Raw genomic sequence first — 19,294 nt, forward strand, 5'->3', positions numbered from 1 at the left:
TACAAGTATATATTTAATCTCACATCGATTATTCATTGGAAGATCTTGAATATTTATACAGAACCAAAGAATCCAAATAATATCTTTCAAATAGTCTTTTTAGGTGAGGTTCTGAGTTGTTACAGGATGAAATGTGAATAGAGAGAGAGAGAGAGAGAGAGAGAGAGAGAGAGAGATATGCATGATATGCAGATTTTACAATTATCATGTTAGAAGTTTAATTATTATGGAGTTATTGTAAATGTAAAGCTTGTTGATCCTTAAAAGTTCATCATATACTTGGAACAAGCAAGAAGTGATACCAATATATTTTTACCGGCCGGCATCCCGTCTCAATTATGTCTGGATGATAACTATATCAAAGATAGAGAGTATCATGGATTCGTGTAATTCAAAATTAGCTCTCCTTATACAATATGCGAGTTATGTATGAGAAAAACGTGCAAGTTTCTCTAATTCATCAGCTTCTTTAACAATCACCTCTATCTTGTCAGTAATCACCGATAACAGAAACACAATGCTGGTGCTCGAAATTCCTCCACCAATACCACTGTTTCGGTTCATAAGCTTTGCTAGCTTCGACACGAGCATAGTCGAGCATAATTCCGACCTTGTCATCTCAAATTTTGCTAAGATTGAGTCGCTTTGCTGACTCTTCTTCATGTCACAGATGTTGTGCCCAAGTTCTCTCAATGTGCTTGCTAGCAGTATACACGTTGCTCTGTAATAATCTCCAATGTCCATCATGGCACATGATCTTAAAGGCTGACACCAAAAATGAGATAATTAGTAAGCCACACTAGCATTTATTCCGCATGTAAGATTTAGGTGACCCACATGAATGGGTAGTTTATGGGTAGATATCTTGCAAACAAGCAACTGGTCTACTAAATGAAGTAGAAATATGACTTCTTACTTCTTCTTTTGATCGTAGACATTCTCTTAGTGATAGGATATAAGCTGCCAATTCCCGCAGCAACTCCCCAATTTGTAGGTACTTGTTCCAAGGATAGTAGAATCCAAACCGCCCATGCCATGGTTCCCATTTTGCAAAATTGGCCTAAAACAAGATAATTACTATGGCAATTAATTAAGAGTTGGAGAAATGGCTTGGTGATTATCAAACACTTTTCAATCGAAACATAAAAGATGATTGTAGTGGAGAAGCATTGTGGCAAAAGGCTATGGCATATTTGTAATGGTCAATGGTTAGAACTTGCTTACCAAAGTCTCATCACTAGACTTGGAGGATAGAACTGCTAAGCAACTACCGTGAGGATAAGCCTGTTGGGTCCCCTTTTTCTCATCCAAGGGTTTTATGTTATCCTCCAAACACTCTACATCAAAATAATAAATATATAATCAGGGACTAAAATTTAAAATCATACATATTTCTTTCTTTGCAATGCAAAAGCTTGATGTAACATAAACCAATCAAGAAGATAAATTCTTTTTAAAATATGAGCACTGATTCTGAAACAATAAGATATTGAATTGTATGTCATAATAATGAAAAACCACACTTCATGATGTGATTATATTTTTGGTGAGTTTGGTGACAAACCTTCTATTGAGCATGCAAGCTTATCAAACTTGGATGCCAATGAATTGTGGAGCTGATCACCAGCCCACATGGGAAAGATGAATAAGCTTATGACAATACATATGACGAAGCCCATGCATATCGCCGAAAGACGGTCACTTGCTATTTTAAGTATATGATCTCCTCTAATTCCAGTGACAGCAATCAAACTGAATGTGAGGATGAAAATGATTGCTCCATAGTCATACTTCTTCTTAAAGCTAGGAATCATTCGAGAATATGTTGCCATTCCACCTGAAAGATGAAGATAAGACTGTGTGATTCATATATAGATCTCAAATGCTAATTAGACATATGCATGCTTTGAAATGACATCATATAAAGGTTTAGAAATGACATGAATATGAGGTCCGGCCGTCAGAAGTTCAAGAAAAAGGTTGCCGTACCGAAGATGAATAGGGAGGCCCCAATGACTATAGCTTTACCAATTCCACCAATCTCTTGAGCCAAAAGAGCCACCGAAGAGCCAAGCCCTCCCCCTAGGATAGTGCCTATTCCACGATTAATTCCCTTCCCGATCGTCGCACCTGAACAAAAGAAAAGGTATTTGTTTGTTTAGAGTAGGAATTAGTTTTACACCAACACCACGGATATGCACAATGCCTCTTTAATATCAAATAATCTATTCACCATGGTGCAAAAAATATTTTTAATCACCAAAACTTGTTCGATCTTAGATTGACCTTTTATTCTAATAATGCAAATAAATTTGTTATCATCATTCTTCAAGGGCAGTGTTAATTAAACTAAATGAGCAAATGTTGAATATCACCTTATACTTTGTTGCATGCACAGCACCCATCCCCAGTCTTTGCATAGCTACTGGGCATCATACATGAATCGGTATTTGAGGGAACATATAGCAATATTATTAGGAGATTGCTGGAAAAATGATTACCTCTTTCTACCAGCTGAAATGCTTCTATTAGTCCTCGCTATCATTATTCTGTAGAGACAAGAGCTAATGGTAGGCATAACATTGAGGAGTGACGAGGTCTGGTTCTACTACGTACGTAGTGGAAACCTTCTCTGCTGCAGGAACTAGTGCAACCACAGCACACTAGGATTCTTAAGTGGGTTAGGATCACTTCCCAACTTCAAACGCACTACTGGACTGCTTCAACCCACGTCGACTAGCAAATACGAATTCTAAAGTCCACCTTCCATTGCACATTAAACTTATCTTTTCTACTTTCTAGTAATAAATTAATAAGATCTTTTTTACCCAAAGTATATAGAGAGGACTGTGTGTTGTTGGAAGGGTGGAGGAGAGGACAGTGACAGAGGCAAGAATAAAGCTAAGTTGGCATTATCAATATCATGAAAGAACATAATGAGAAAACTCTCTTTCTCATCTATTAAAAAAAAAAAAAAGGAAGAAGAAGGGAAGGTACCTCACAAAGTCATGATTCCAGTATCAGTTTGTCGTCTATGAGTCTATGTAGTGACCTTCTCTATCTTATGTTGGGGTTTTTGTCGTCTAGGTGTAAGTTGGGATCATTATAATCATCCACTGGAACCTGTTGGCCCCCACAACAAGGAACGTTACGGTCTGATGATGCTAGATAGCCTCAGTTTCTCAGTTGGATCCTCTCCGACCCTTGGACAAAATCTTGACGACTGTGGTACATGTTTAGCTGCAATTGATAGATGATAGTGATGGTAAGGGTGATGTATTTTAGTAGGGTTGAGCATGGATCGGATTCGGTCGGATTGAGAGAAAATTTTTTTTTCGATTGGACCCAATCAAATTGAAGAAAATTCAATCCGCTGCTCATCGTTTATTATGTATAAATCGTTTGAAATCGAAGTGAATAATATCTAGCAGGTTCGGATGGATTGTGTCAGTCTGAACTTCAATGTTGATCCAATAGTAATTTTAAGTCCAATATTGACTCATTTAAGTTTATTTATTTTTTTTATCAATCTAATACAAAAAAAAGCATAAATCTTATAAGTTACAAATTTTAGATTTATTTTTAAATTTATATAAAATAAAATAAAAAAATTTACTCATCTGAAAGTAACTAATTTTAGAATTATCTCAAATTGATGTGCCCTTGTCAATAATTTAACTTTAATATTCCGATGAATCCAAATGATACCGTCCCAAAATGAAAGTGAATTTGTATTGTACTACATTGGTTGGATTTGATTTCATATGATTTAAAAGTGTGGGAATCGAATTCAACTGTAAATAACTAATTTTTTACAAACTCCAATCCGATTCCATTCGATTTATGTCTTTCAACCGATCAAAATCGATATTTATTAAATCAGATTGGATGGTTCCTTCATATTTCGGTTATTTACTTAGCCCTACATTTTAACTCCACAAGCCAGCAAGAATAAAAGCTTCCACCAACTACAGTTGCATGCCTTATGCTTGGGGTCTTCGTGTGGATGTCATTTCACAGTTCAAGCCCACTCAACATGCGTCTTACTCACACACTAGTAAATCTTTCATTTTTTTTTTAAAAAAGAAAAGACCTTTTGGACAAGTGGTAACTGCATGTTATTCTGCAGTCAATAACTTAGGATCCTTTGGTGATGTTTTTATTTCTTGTTTTCGTCGCATAGCAATGCTCAACGAGTAAAAAATTAACTAGATTAAACAAGCAGAATTGATGAGAACTTATTGTTCTTGTAATTGTTTCCAAAATTATTACAAGTTTTGGTAGCAAAACTCTTTTCACTTTCATAGTAGTAAAGAGCAAAAGCGCATATAAGATTGGTTTTGTGCTCTTGTTTTCTTTTGTTTGTTTGAGGTTAATTATCTCATAGAGTTTCAATTTGTAATTGTAAATGACTAAGAGTTCAGCAGATGCGGAACCATGTACATGATACCATATGATCACAATGCTCTTCCAAAAAGACTATAAAATTCTTTCACCATTTTACCTGAGGTGAACTCGAAGACGACGACTACGGTCATGACCGCCCACATGGCGTTGTCACCGAGCCGGTCATGGACCACATCAAGCATGTAGAGGAGTGAGACCAGGACCAGAGCTAATCCAACCTTGGCACTGTGTATCAGCCATCGAGTGTTTACCTGTGGAAGGAGAGGAAGAAGAGAGTGAAGCAAACTAGAGAAGGAATACTCCTGCCGTTGCTCGGGCTGCTGCTTTTGCTTATCATGGGGAGGTGTTTCATCTTCAGCAATGGGGATCACAACTGAATTAGCTTTGGGGTCTGCAGTAGGAGACATTTTTGGATTAACAATGTTCTAGGTTTGAAAGCCTGGGGAACTTAGCTGCTCGTTAAAGGATTATTTATAGATGCTACGATTGGATGTCCAATGTGCTGTAGAGGGACTGGATTTGATGCACTATTAAGTTGACAACATAGTTTGTTGGCACCACCTTTTTGGTCCACAGAATCAATATTGGGATATACAAAACCTTTCTGAACAATTAGAAGGGGATACCTTAGTGGCTGCTACGAGAGAGCATGCTGCAAGGAAGGGACGCACGCATGAACTTTCCAACTTCGTAAGTGCATTTGATGTGGGATCCATCGCTTGTATCACTTGCTTCCCTGGAGCAGCAAAATGACCACTTTACAGTTTTTATTCAGCAAATGGTAGGCAGCACAATTATTGCAGCAGATCATCCGTGCTCCATCTTACTACAAAACCTCTGCAACGAGTTTGTAGCCATGCAATCAAGATTGTTTTGGATAGAAATGCAATCGGTTTGTTATTAGGTTAAAATGGTGCTTGCTTTGTCATCCGGGTTCTGGATGCAAGTTGCTGGCGGTAGGGGACTCATATCTATTTAAGCCATCGGTCCCAAGAGCTGAGCTTCGAGCCGCCTAGACAAGCATTATTTGCACCAGACAGAAGCTATGGGTGGAGAAGATTTGCATCGAGGATGATTCAGCGATCGATGTCGGCTAGATCTGAGATGATGTCATAAGATAGTTGGAGGCTCATCTACTTCTCCATGACATCTAAATATCTCTTCATAAGTCTGCCATAGTGTTTGTTCAGCATGTGTTTCAGAAGATGAACAAAGTGATAGATTGGGTCACTTCTTATTGCGGAGCACACCAGAGATTAGATCTGATAATAGAATGAGATGTACCTACGGATCTTACAGGATATTTTATTTTTTGACTCTATGGATTGTATTCACGTTAGAGTCATGTGATCATCCGTCTATACAAAAAAAAAATAGTGAGCTAGTGATAGATCTTAATTAAAATATGATAATATGGTTTGCGCGTGATAGCAATTGAAACCTAATCAGTCTGAATCCTTTGCAAGCCTCCCTGCAAGAGGTTTGTCCAACTGGAGTATAGAAGGTGGAAAACGTTGAAGTCCCAGATATGAACCTGTTGAGTACATCAAGGTCGGTGGTTTGGGAAGAAAAGATAACTAGTTATTAGGAGTGCAAACCGGTTGAGCAAAGTCTAGTAGCAAGCTGCTTAAAAATGGTCTTCTATATGCATGATAGAGATAATTGAGCTCAATTTTTGCTCAAGCCAATCTTGATATGGACTATGTTCAAGGTTGGCTCCTTAATTTATTGTTTAAAATGAGCTTTAACAAGCTTATTGTCAAGCTAAGGTGAGTTTTTATTCAATTTTGAGCTTAGCTCATTTTCTAGCTGAACCAAAGTTGAGATGAGGCAATTTGCTGAGCCGATCCCTGGTTGTTCATGAACAACTAGCTAGATTCTTTTGCAGCTCTACTAGTTATATCATCTCAATTTTGGACACCCCCCGCCCCCCTCTTCCCCCTTTTTTTTTTTTTGATGATAATCTAAATTTTGGCTGTTAGAACTAGGAGTTTGCCCATTTTCTTAGCCTTGCTAGCTAGGCTGCAGATTGTTACTCTAAAATAACTCTCAAATTTAAGCTGGATGGAGGGATCAGTGCCAACCAAAACATGTAGGGGCCGTTCAGTCATGGAAATTTAGTTTCCAGCCACTTCGTCTAGATGCAATGATGGAGATCGAACTTTTAATTGATTTTTTATGTCCTTCTAATGGATTTTTTTGTGCAGATGCAATGTTTCTAATTAACTCTTTCTGGTTACCGTATAGTGCTCTTAAAAGGTCAAAAGGTCTGTGGTCCAGATATGAAGTGATCACTGGCGACAAAGAGTGTAAATTGCGCATGTGTATCCTGGGCGCCAGATTTCTATGACGACAGGATGGTAGCATCTCTTCCCAAATGAACAGGAGAGTGGCATCATATTGAATCATCCAAATTGTAACAACCAACATCTCACTGAAAAAAATTAGCTAGAAGTTATTATAAATACCTCAAATTTATCTACTATATAACTGATGTGGGACTAAATACACACTCATATGAGTCCTCACATATTCTTTCTTCGTTTCAACCCTAACATCCTTATTAGTATAAAGGTCAAAATCTATTCAAATCCAATCCCAGACATCATGATATCGATCCATAGTAAGCTGCAGTGCACCTATGTTATAGTATCCTCTAATCCATATAGACCATAAACTATATCCGCTCCACTGTAACAACCTAGGTCCTCACCTAAAATGTCTAGCCTGAAAGTATTATTCAAGCTGCTTAACTATTCAAGATTAACCCATAGCTGATATACAACTAAAAATGTTCGCACATATATTCCTTATATACTCCCCTTATTTAAGTCATGGCATTCTTATCAAGCTAAAGTTTCAAATCTATTCAAATCTAATTATAAGTACTACAAATCCAAACACATATACTGCAATCAACTCGTGGTCAGTTTAGACTCGTGTTGCAGTATGCTCTAGTCCATATATAGGCTATGAGTTCGGTCCATGTGATACCATTTGTATAAAACTCAAGATCTTAGATAAAAAGGCTAGCCAAAAGATATTTTTTAGCTTTAATTAACAATATATATCCCTCATTTTCCAAAAGCAATACTAGCAGCTGGCTGTATGCAAGAGTCCAACATATTGATAGTTGGCTATGATTTAGCAATTCTTTGATTACCTTCTATAACAAAACTTGTAGTTGTAAGTAGAAATTATATTTGCAATTGTCAATTTAGTTAATTAGCCTGCTATTGCAATTGCAATTGCAAGAAGTACTATTTTCTATTTGGATAATAATAAGAGACAACCATAGGTATAATTGACCAAGTGGTGTCCATGAATGCAGATTGTACTAATAGCAGTTGCATGATAATTTGATATATATAATCATTATCATTTATTATGCATTTTATAGTACGATATCATAATCTCATACTATAAAAACATCGACATCTTTGGTTATGACATCAAATGATTTCATTTAATTGTTACAATAATACTGTAATATACTATAGGCTTCGTAGTAGAATCAATATTATATACTATGTTGTCAATACTGTACTTATCATCGTATTATATTAGAATATATTGTATCATAAATTGTATAGTGTTATTATGGTTGCATCATATACTGATGTAATTATATGATAGCAGCAATATATATTGTTTATCGCTGTATTTTTATATTAAATTATAGATATATGATCATTGGTTACCGACCATATTGCCCCTTAAAGCACTACCAACATCATGCTGCCAATCCAATTGCAAGTGATGTGCTCACAACTTGCCCTTCATTTCGAAGGTCCAGTCCGATACTCGGAATGCATCACATGTTTGGTGGTGAACTTCGTTCACTGTGTGGCACAAAAATGGACCGCAAACAAGGCACGTTCCTGCACTTGTACTACTCCAGCAAGGATATCTTCTGGATGCCACTCCCTGTTATCTTAGAAAAACCAGCAACAGCAATGATGATAAGCAACCATTCCGTTTTTGTGGGGATGAAGATAAGATAAGCAACCAGAGATCACAGCACGAAGAAAAAGCCGGATAAAAATATGATAACTACCGAGCGATATAATGAGAGGTCTGACAGGGAATGGAACCACCTACCCTTCCTTCTCGTGGGAAAGTGCGTGGTGACGCTCTAGCTTAGCCAGTTAAACAGACCTTCCTCAGACCTTGGCCAACACCTAACCAATCTCACCACCTTCTCCTGTCGGTCAATGGGAGCCCCACTCTTTCGCCATCCTCGCACCAACACCTACAATTAACTCTTAAATGACGCCAAAGTGGAGGATGGTGACATAGGGTCATTTTGGTGGCCCTTGAAGTGGGGCATGTCATGAATTGACAGTGGGTAGGAGGCCACCAGAATGGACGAAATTGCCGTGGTACGAAGGCCACTAGAGAGAGAGAGTTAGCGTGCAATGATCCGTGTCACGGACGGAATTGACTCCGTACGCGTTCTTTTTCTCCCCACCATCCTTTTACTGCTGCTATTATTCATTTTGGCTTTAATTCCTCCAGTTTGTGGGCGTCATTGCGTCCATTGTGGCCCGTTCGGTCGGCCGAAGTGCAATGTAATCTTTATGTATTCTTTAATATGAAGCCGGAAGGGAATCATGACTCTTCGCAGAAGCCATTCACCTACTTTCTTGTTAGTTTAATATTTTATACATTCAGATATTCTAGAAGAACAGTTGATGGTGGAGACTTTATTTTTAGATTAAGTCTGCAAGGAAGTTGACGGTGGAGACTTCTATTTTTAGATTAAGTTGATGGTGGATCAGGACAAAAAATTTCTTTCGGAACACTCCTCGTAAGTGCATTAGGATCGTTCGGAAAGGTATTAGCATGCAGAAAAATAGGCACCAACGCTTCATATTTCTCGCAATACGGAAATGCAGGAGGAATAGAGAGAATGGGAGCTAAAGGCATCATTTTTTTTTTTTTTTTAAGCGCGTAGCAGGCTGCTTTAAAAAGCTCGGCACTAAATACAACCACCCGTATCAGCCCGCACAATATCCTAGAAGCACCCAGAGAAAGTGGAACAAGCCTCCTCCCGTAGGACATCAATGGGTTTGTAATAAAACATTGATATGTACGTAAGTGGTGGTGGAGATTGCTTGTGGAAGGAAGTTTATCTTGGACATGTTTGGTCGAACTTTGGTACTTGGAAGGAGAAGATTGTCAAGCTCCTCTGAGCAACATTGTGGAGGAGAGAGTGCTGAAGGCAGAAGAGAATATTTCAGAAGCATCAATGTGAAGGTTGGATATGGGGCTGGCACTCTATTTTGGACAGATTCTATTAATTTCTATATATCAGTTACTAGTTCAGAATTGTGCAAGGGATAAGAAGGATCAGCTTTCTATGTGGCCCAAGTTGAGGAGGAGCAAGATGAGGCTGCTGATTTAGTTAGGATGCAATAGCATGTGCTTCTGACTTGGAGATGGGTCTTCTCTGCGAAAGGTTTCTATGATTTTTTTTTTTTTTTTTTCACTGGCGAGGGGTCTGTTCGTCTTATTTTTATGCTACCTATAATAGGAGTGCAATCCCCAAGAAGGTTAGAGGTTTTGGGTGGCTGTTGTTGATTAACAAGCTATATATTAAGAGTGGAGAATCTCTAACAAAGAGGAACTGGAGCTTGCCTTTTATATGTGCTCTGTGCTGAGCATTAGCGTGGACTATTTGTTCATCAGTTGTAGAATGGTGGCAGGTTCTAAGCATTTCTGGCATTTGGTTATAAGATTCTCAGGAGACCAAAGGAAACCTGTGACCTATGGTACATTTGGAGCCTGAAGGAGATTAAAAAGGTCGAGGGGAAGGATGAGTGTGATGCTCCAATCCAGCAGCACGAGCTAAGCATGTGATGAACACTTTGCATATCCCATAGAACAGTTTGCATACCTGCAATTCTTTAGTCTTTAAAAAAGAAGAAGAAGAAGAAGAAAGAGCTTCCAAACAAGAGTTACTACAATCACAAACAGGTAGTGATAAATTTTTACAGTAGCTATAAACCTATGCACGTTAACTCTTAACGGCAACATCCAATAATTTCAAAAGAATAAAAGTGAGATTAACCATCTACATTTAACACTCATTAAACATTGTCTCCAACTTACTAGCAGATCATAACAAAAGTTGCTATTCCATTACTGAAGTCAGATAAAAGAAACTAAGGCAGGTCTCTAGGCTCTCTAGTGCATAGCCCATCAAATATAGTCCTAGCTACTTTGCATCTGAAAGATCATGAGAAAAAATAAAGTAATCAGTGAACAGCTCAGTATGATGCCTCACCACTTCTAGCTGTGTCAAGCATATAAATAAAAATACTTAGATAAATAGTATATCTCTATGAGTGCTGGTCCATAAAAAAAAAAAGTTGGAATAGATATAAAAGTTTCATGTTTGGCTTATGAATGATTTAGAGAGTTTGAGACAGAGAATCCCTTGAAGTAGGAGTAAAATAGCTAGATTTAACAAAAAATAATTGACCAACCACCAACTTTGCGAAATTCCCAAATATATATGCAAACGTAAACCCTCTCCTAATCCTTATTATAATGCCCACAATTAACCCCATGACAAGGTCCAAATCCACATTTAGCTTTCTGGTGTAAGACCTTAGCTCAGCCTGAAAGAAACTAGGTTCTGGGTGCATGCTTCTTGCCAGCAATCAGCCCACTGGCTCCAAATCGCAGACAGCACACAGTAATGATTAATTTTTTTCCACATCAACTCTAAAACTACTTTCCGCCATGCACCAGTTATGGAGTTTTCAAATACTAATGAACCTTGTAAAATATCTCTATTATGATAAAATAATTTCACAGTTTCATTTAACATATTTCCAACATGATCAAGCAAACCAATATGTGCTTTGTAATACATGATAAATTTAGCTAGCACGCTCAAATTCATGTGTGATCTGACTGTTCCCTTTTTCTCACCTAGATCAGAAGCCTAGGCTTTATTATCTCTAAGGAGCATTATTTAAGGGCAGGTGAACTAGGGACCACGGCCCACGTGGATTAGGGGCCACTAGAGCATAGTCCCTTGTAAGGTTAACCACAAGCCGGTTTAGTTTTTGTGATTAGATTTGATTAGTTTTGAATCATTAGTGTAGGCTTAAATGGAAGGAGTGTGTAAAAATTATGTCAGTATGTATTTAGTCCTATATCAATTATTTATTGGATAAATCTTGAATACTTATACAAAACCAACGAAACCAAAATAGCACTTTCCGGTTAGCATTTTGGGTGAGGCTAGCGGTAGTTCCAAAGAATTGTGCTAGTAGCAATTGGTTGTTGGCAAATCTGGTTAGAAATAAATAAGAAGATATTCAATAATTCATGCTCAGGTACAATGGAGCTAATTTGAAGGTCAAAAGGATGCCTTGTTCTTGGATGTTCGGTCCTGGCTAAGAAGGATTCCAGAGCTATAAAACTTTTATAAGGAGTGAAAGAGTTATGTTAAAGGTTTTGCTCATAATTATTGGAGAGACTTCTTTCTTCTTTCTCTACTCCTTTGAAACTTTTCCTTAAATCTTAATAATTCTTCGAGGCACTTTGCACCTATTGATCTCCCAAAAAAAAATGAGAAAAGAATCTGATAAAATTTCTGTTTATAGGATTTCACAGGATCATGATTCGTGCTATTATATGACATAGTCAAGAGATTAGATAGGGATAAGCAGCTGTTTAAGAAAATGTCCAAGAAACAAATATGATTGATTATTTGGCCATGAAATATTCCTAATTCAGTGATTCATAGCAAAAAATATGCAGAATAAGAAAACTACATATGAGATTGGAAGTTACCCTTCGCTGGCTTTTTGCTTTCAAAACAAAGCAGTAAACTATCAGGGGAGAAAACAAACTAAGGAAATTAAGCGGAGAAAGCACACAATTGGATTAGTATTTCTACAAATTGAACTTCAAGGAAAAAAAATTTCTCTTTCTTTTTCTCTCCCCATATGGATGGATTTCAGAGTCTTAATCCTATCCCGATCTTTTTTTTTAACAGGATGGGACAGCTAGGATATTGCCCCCATCCCATCGGGTTGTCAAACTTTGTTCTCTCTGGCTATCATGTACCTACATGAAGAAGGGCAATAAACCATGCATCCAGGAGTCTATTAATCAAAATATTTTTATAAAGTTTTTGAGAGAAAACCGTGTAGATGTAATGGAGCCCTTGGACTATTTGGCCAATGTGGTGGAATATGAGAAGGCATGTAGACTTGTTCTTGAAATCACTATCGACAAAAGTGTTTCCTGACACGTACTTGATGTAAACCCATCAAATCGAAGGTTATGACCCTTTCTTCTTCATCCATGATAATGATGAATGTTCACACTATTGACTATGAAAGAGAAAGAGAAGTCTGCATGCGCACTAAGTGAACAAACAATAGGAGCAGAGATCTCATAGTCAAAAGACAAATTGTTGGCAAGCAGACAATTTCTTGTATCTTCTTCACTAGGGCCACTGAATCTGATCTCAATTTTTCTAAACCTACTTTAACCAATCACAGTTTTATCAGGAAGCAAAGCAACAATATCACAAATTCTGATTTCCCAAGAACTAAATTGATTATTTGTCATTCCTTCTGCTAATTCAGTTGAAACAAAGCTGTGAGAAAAGAATTTGTATGTAGGCCTGTGATAAGAACAAAGAATGCCTGTAAATAACAGAGTTTATTAGATGTCTCTCTCACTTGGAAGCTATCATAGAGATATGCAAGGTACCTCATAGCTTATATACCAACTTGTTCAGAAAGCAAAGAACAAATCGCAAGGATAATGATGCTAGGCATGCTAGATTTTGCTTTGGTTCTCATGATTCGACCTTCCAATTAGTAATATGAATAGGCCAACCACATACTGGTGATATAGGCTTTGCTGATCTTTCTAATATCAGAACTACATCAAACCTTGAGAGATTCAAGTGGTATATCAAATTACAGTTCTCTTTATAGTGGAATATCAAAACTGCATCAAACCTTGACAAGTTTAAGCATTATGTCGAAGCTAAATGTATGGTGGCGTATGAAGACAACATCATATCTTGACAGCATTGAGCGTTATGGAATTTTCAGCAACGTATGTGAACTTTCATGGGATCTGTTTTGTTGCTGAATTGAGTGTTATTCAACTCTACTCTGAGTCTCCCCACTCACTGCCTGCTGCTTCCTATACTTGTCTTTCATTACCCCAAATCTGGTGGACTGTGATGATTTTATGCAGCTTTTGTGTGCTTCTGTGGGACTCTGGTGTGTGCTGTCTGGGTCTTCTCAAAATTTTTCTGAGTCTCCCAGATGCAGTCTTGGGTTTCCAATCTTTTCTATTTCTTATCTCTTTACTGTGTAATCTTTTCCCTTTTTTTTTTTTTACCGTACAGTTAATTATTTGCAATAAAACTGGTGACTAGGGGCCTTCCCACCTCTACTCTCCATTTTCATCAAAAAAAAAAAAAAAGACAGCATTGAGTGGTATATCATTTTTGCACCATGGCAGGCCGGCAAAAAGAAGACCAAAATGTCTCTCTGCTGGATGATAATAATGTTAGTGTATTTACAAATGGCGGCATGAAACATCTCCAAGGGGGGCATAAAGTTGATGGAATTATTCAAAAAGTTGTTTGGATAAAACTTTGGAGATTTTTTTTAAAATTTTCCATGGAAACTGAGGGATTCTTTGGGAAAATATCTATTATTTTTTTCCTCCCAAATTTACCACTTTTTTCATAGTCTAGGGTGCGATTGCTTCACAACCGAAATTGGCATGAGAATAGATTAGAAAGGGAATTAGAATGGCTATATCCTTCGATATATTTGGTTTGTGATTGGAATTAGAATCCAAATAGAATTTAGATATCATAAGCATATAGAGATTGAATTTTGGAAGATTGGAATATTTCATTCTCCCTTAGAATCAGGAAAAAAAAAAAATAATTTTCTCCAACCAAATATGCCCATCTTTCATTTATCATCCACCTTGAAGTGCTCATATTAGAAAAGCTGAACACCATCCAACCCATCACCGTGGTCCATGGATTCCACCGCCACTCTCATTAGTGCAATTCCAGGTTACTCCACACACAAAATCAGTAACGATGGAAGATGGGTTGAGGTTTGGTATTTGCAATGATGTTTTCTTTGAAGAAATATTTAAAGTGATGTTGAGGTGGAAGGGGAGGGCAATAGATCATCACCAAACCTTGTGTCCAACTCTTTCAAATTTGTAATCTTGCGTTTTAATTTAGAAATTATAAATCTGGTCTTTCTCTCTATTTTGGCGGTGTTTGATTATGGAAGATGTTGGTATTTGGTTTTGGAAGATTTCGTATTGTTCTCTTTGCTAAAGAGTGATTAAAAATTATTTGGAAAGCATCACGCAAGAATCAATGGCTTTCCTTTCATGCTCCTATTGTATCCCACTCAGATTTTAGGAATAAAATTCAAAATTGAGAGCGACTAGACCTACATCACTTTTGCTGCCACAACCCTTCGTCGTCCATCTACTTTCTTCAAAAATTAAAAAAAAAATAAAACAAAAAACAGAAAAGCATGGACAAGATAAGAAATGATAATAAAAAGAGACACAACAGGGAGAGATTTGAAGGCCATATAAGTTAGTAATAGTACATCTAGATGTCATTACAATGCTATCATGTATATCTGTCCTTTATTTTTCTTCTAGACTTTGTTATTAACGATATCCATGGGCTAGTTTCTTTTGAGTCCACCTTCTGTGCTTTATTCGGACAATGTATAACTCAATTGCTTGTATTTTGTCGATGTATTATAAATTATTTTTATATTTTTTTTATAGAATAAATTACAGAAACACCTCCTCAAATTTAGATCATTTTTACTTACACCTTCTACACTTTAAAAAGTATCAAACTGTTCCCTAAAGTTTTGAAACATTCCAAAGAGATCCTTCCATTCATCTCCGTTAATAAAATCTCGTCACATGACCATCACATGATATTATTATTTTAAAAAATGATAAAAATATCCTTATGTCTACCTCCTTCCTCCTTCTTCCTCTCCGATTGATCTCCTCCTCCTCCTCTGATTAACCTCCACCCATTCCTCTTCCTCCTCCTCTCTAATTGATCTCCTCCACCATCTGACCTCTTTTCCCTGGATCTATTGGGTTTTCTCATGTATGTCATCACCCCGATCACATTCTGATTAGATGTATACCACGCCAAAACTTTCCCCATATTCTGCAACAGCCTCTTCAAAATTTTTCTTTCCTTAAAATCAAAGAATAAGAATAGAGATAGAAAAAGGAGGATCAAAGAGCAGCTACTTTTTCAATCTGTTTGATTGGAGCAGGAAGTCTCGTAAGAAATTATTTTCTAGTAGGACCAATTTATCCGGTAAATTAATATCAACCAAAATGTCTGAAAGCAGCTACTTGTTATTCATCCAGAATATAAAAAGCTTTTTAAATTATTTTCCTCCTTTTTCTTAGAGAAAACTTTTCTTAATGGTGCTGATTTATCTAAGTGTTTAATCATCAACAGAATATTATGAATTAATGTCCTTGCCCTGCTATGACCTCCCGGACTAAACAAACATCCGCATGGACTCTCACATCTTTTTGCTACAATGCTCTCAACAAGTGACTGCAGCAGTTGTCTATGAACAAATGGACTGCCCCCAACTGCCATGCACTGTTGCAAAAGGAAAACAAGAGAGAGAAGTCGAAAAGAGGTTTCATCACCGCCTCAATAGAAAAGATACTGCAAGATAAAGAGAAGAATGCATTCAAAACAGAGAGGTCTTAAATAACAGCCAAATTTAAATATGATATAAGAACTTCACTACCGTAGAAAACTGCAAGTTAAAAACACTTGTACCAGAGAAAAAAAGGTCATTTTCTTTATGAAATTAAGCTGAGTGTTTTATCCTTCTCTCATTTCTGTTTTTCCATTGACAGAGAATAATGCTGGAGAAATATGGAAATTAATTTACATGTTTGTTGACACAGAAATAATCCTGCAGCCCAGGAATGACATGGCAGATATGTTTCTATAGGTCGCGAAACAATGTATAACATTGTCTCTAGCATTAGTGTCATAAGTCCATAACAACTGAATCAAAGAACGCAAAATGAGTCAACTTAATAATCTCAAGAGGTCAGCTTCCCTGTTGAGTGATGCACCTATACTTGATTCCATTGAACAGTTTATTGCTTCTAATGCCAGACAGAACTCAAACAGACAATCTTTTTGACTATGACATGGACTCCTTGAAACATGGCATAGATAGTATTTGGTGCTAACTATATCATGTTTATGATCCTTTCGACATAATATAATCACATTTCAGCTACTAAGCCTGATATATTTAAGGGCACTAACTAGCTCATACTCTAATTGATACTTAAGGGCTCTATAGCTGATACTTATAAGGTTATGGAAACATATTTTCAATTTATAGAATGAGGTTATAGAATGACTAGAGCCCAACCTGCCGATACTTAGCTGGTACTGAAATATAAGTTGATACTTAGATATCAGCCCAACCTGCCGATACTTTAAGTCTAAATATTATACAAACCAAGAGAACCTGCTGAAATATAAATTGATAAGTATCAGCCCAACTTGCCAATACTTAAGTTCTAAACATTATGCAAACCAATCGAACATACTAAAATATGAATTGATACTTAAGTGTCAGCCCAACCTATCGTAAGTTCTAAATATTACAAAAACTAATTGAACCTGCCGAAACATATGTTGATACTTAAGTATCAGCAGATCGGGCTGATACTTAAATTCTAAACATTGTGCAAACCAACCAAACTTTTCAAAGCATCATATTCAACTAAAACAAAATTGAAAGTGCCATAATCCACTGAAACATAAGGTATCACATTCAACCAAGCTGCTTGCAACCAAATGGTATCACATTTCATAATATAAAACTACCATAAGGTGTATCAAAATATATACAAAGATATCAAATTGTATCACAAAGTGTACCATTTAGTTGTACAAGAGTATCATTTCCAGCAATCCAGCATGCCGAAGATGTTCAAGTTTAGATAAATTCTGCAGCAATTTGCCAAGAGATCACAGTTTTAAGGTTCGTTTCTGAAGCTATAGAAAGAGGTTTGGTCCAGGCTGAAGCAGAAGCTGTTGCAGAGGAAGTCATTCATTCAAAAAATCATGAAATTTCTCATCTGAGAGATCAACTGCAGTACTATAAAGCTATAAACCGTGAAATGTCCTAGAGGAATCAGAAAATTGTAGGTAAGATCTTGAAGGTTGCTTGTGCGAGTCTTTTTAAAGGCCCCAATCTCTGGGTTCCTTCTCACTGAAAACCACCGATCAATCTCTGATTTTTCTTCCCTCTTTTCGTTCTGATTTTTGATGGAATAAGCTTGCTTTGGCCGTCGGAAAACCTGATTAAAGCCCGTTAAAAGACAGGTAATCTCCTCACTCCTCCTCCTTCGATATTCTATGGGATGCTAAGCCGAAAATTCTGTCAATTAATTGCTAAAAAATCTTTGAAAAATAACTGTTAAAGTTTTTCCTATTTTTTCCTTTTGTTTTGGATTTTCCCATTGCCATTTTGGCCGCCGCCGGTCGTCGGACCCTTTCAGTTGGCGTCACCGGGGCCTGCTCCTCCGGCCAGGGTGGTGGACACCTGGGAGGGAGGACCTCCTCATCGGGAACAGGGGGAGCAAGAGCTCCCCTGTTTTGTAAAGAAAACAAACGAGGAAGAGAAGGACGCAGAAGTCCTCCCTTTGGTGAAGAAGGAAAAAAAAAATCCTGAAATTGGGAGGGGTATTTTTATCCATTGCAATGGCAAGCGGACATCGTTAGTGGTTAAGTGCCCGTCAGAATCTCTTTAAAACATTTTAATACTTTAAAGATCAATTTAATATTTTTTAAAATATAAAAAATAAAAATAAAAATGATCTAAATTTGAAAAGATATTTCTATAATTTATTTTTTTATAATATAGTAAAGAATTAATCATTATGTGATTAAGGTTAAAATAAAAGATCTTCTTGAAATTGGATAAGGCTCATCTATTTGGAGATAGAAATGTATTTTTAAGAAAAAACTAATTTTTCAACTCTAAATAAAAATGGATTTGAAGAGGGAAGGAATTCATCAAATGAAAGAAATATGGGAATATATAATCTTTTTTTAAGAGGTTAGGTAGGGCTAATTCCCACCGCCTACCCTGTATTCACCTTGCCCTTGGACCTGGCTGTAACCAAATACTCGTCTTGCTTAAGCTGATACCATCTAAATATGATCATATAATTCAATTTTAATTAAAGATAATTTTACACAAAGATGAAATTTACATCAAGCTAGTTTTTAGTTAAATATAGAACATGTTTGGCTAGTGAGAGTTGAAATTTGAAATGAGAACGAGTGCTCTATTCGAGCCATTTGATTGCGAGAAGTTGCATTCTCATTCTCATTTTGATTCCAAAGGAGATTGAAAATACCCCAATCCTTTTCATTTCCATTCCAATTCCACATAAAAATAGGAACGTCGTGGTTCCCCAAAACACAAACCGCACTCTCTCCTAAGATTCATATTCCGATTCTGTTCGTGAACCAAACACATCCAAGGATATGGCTATTCCAATTTCTATCCAATTTATTCCAATTTCAATTCCAGTTGCAAACCAAACATGCCCATAAAATAGACCAGATAAATATGAACCAATTCGTGTTCATTCTAATATTAACCCAGCCACCGATTACTCTTGGTATGAATCCCCCATTGCAATAGACCACATCTTAAGTCTAGCTAGCTTGTTATCATTTATTTACTTCAACCGTAGTAAAACATCTCTTAATTTTTCTTATAGTTTGCCAAACACCAAATACTAGAAAATTACCATA

At 36.8% G+C, this 19,294-nt stretch overlaps 1 protein-coding gene across 1 annotated transcript; it reads right to left on the bottom strand.

The window, feature by feature from the left end:
* Positions 1–285: 285 nt before the first annotated feature.
* Positions 286–4,830, bottom strand: LOC105033688 (aluminum-activated malate transporter 2). Its single transcript, XM_010908583.3, has 6 exons — positions 4,505–4,830; positions 1,990–2,130; positions 1,565–1,837; positions 1,225–1,337; positions 917–1,060; positions 286–765 (listed from the first exon to the last, which is right to left on the bottom strand). Exons 1-6 carry the CDS (start codon positions 4,812–4,814, stop codon positions 424–426), a joined length of 1,323 nt encoding a protein of 440 aa, XP_010906885.2. The 5' UTR covers positions 4,815–4,830; the 3' UTR covers positions 286–423.
* Between the last annotated feature and the right edge of the window lie 14,464 nt (positions 4,831–19,294).

The sequence above is a fragment of the Elaeis guineensis genome, chromosome 5 (genome assembly GCF_000442705.2).
Source record: "Elaeis guineensis isolate ETL-2024a chromosome 5, EG11, whole genome shotgun sequence".
In the NCBI taxonomy this organism is placed as follows: domain Eukaryota; kingdom Viridiplantae; phylum Streptophyta; class Magnoliopsida; order Arecales; family Arecaceae; genus Elaeis; species Elaeis guineensis.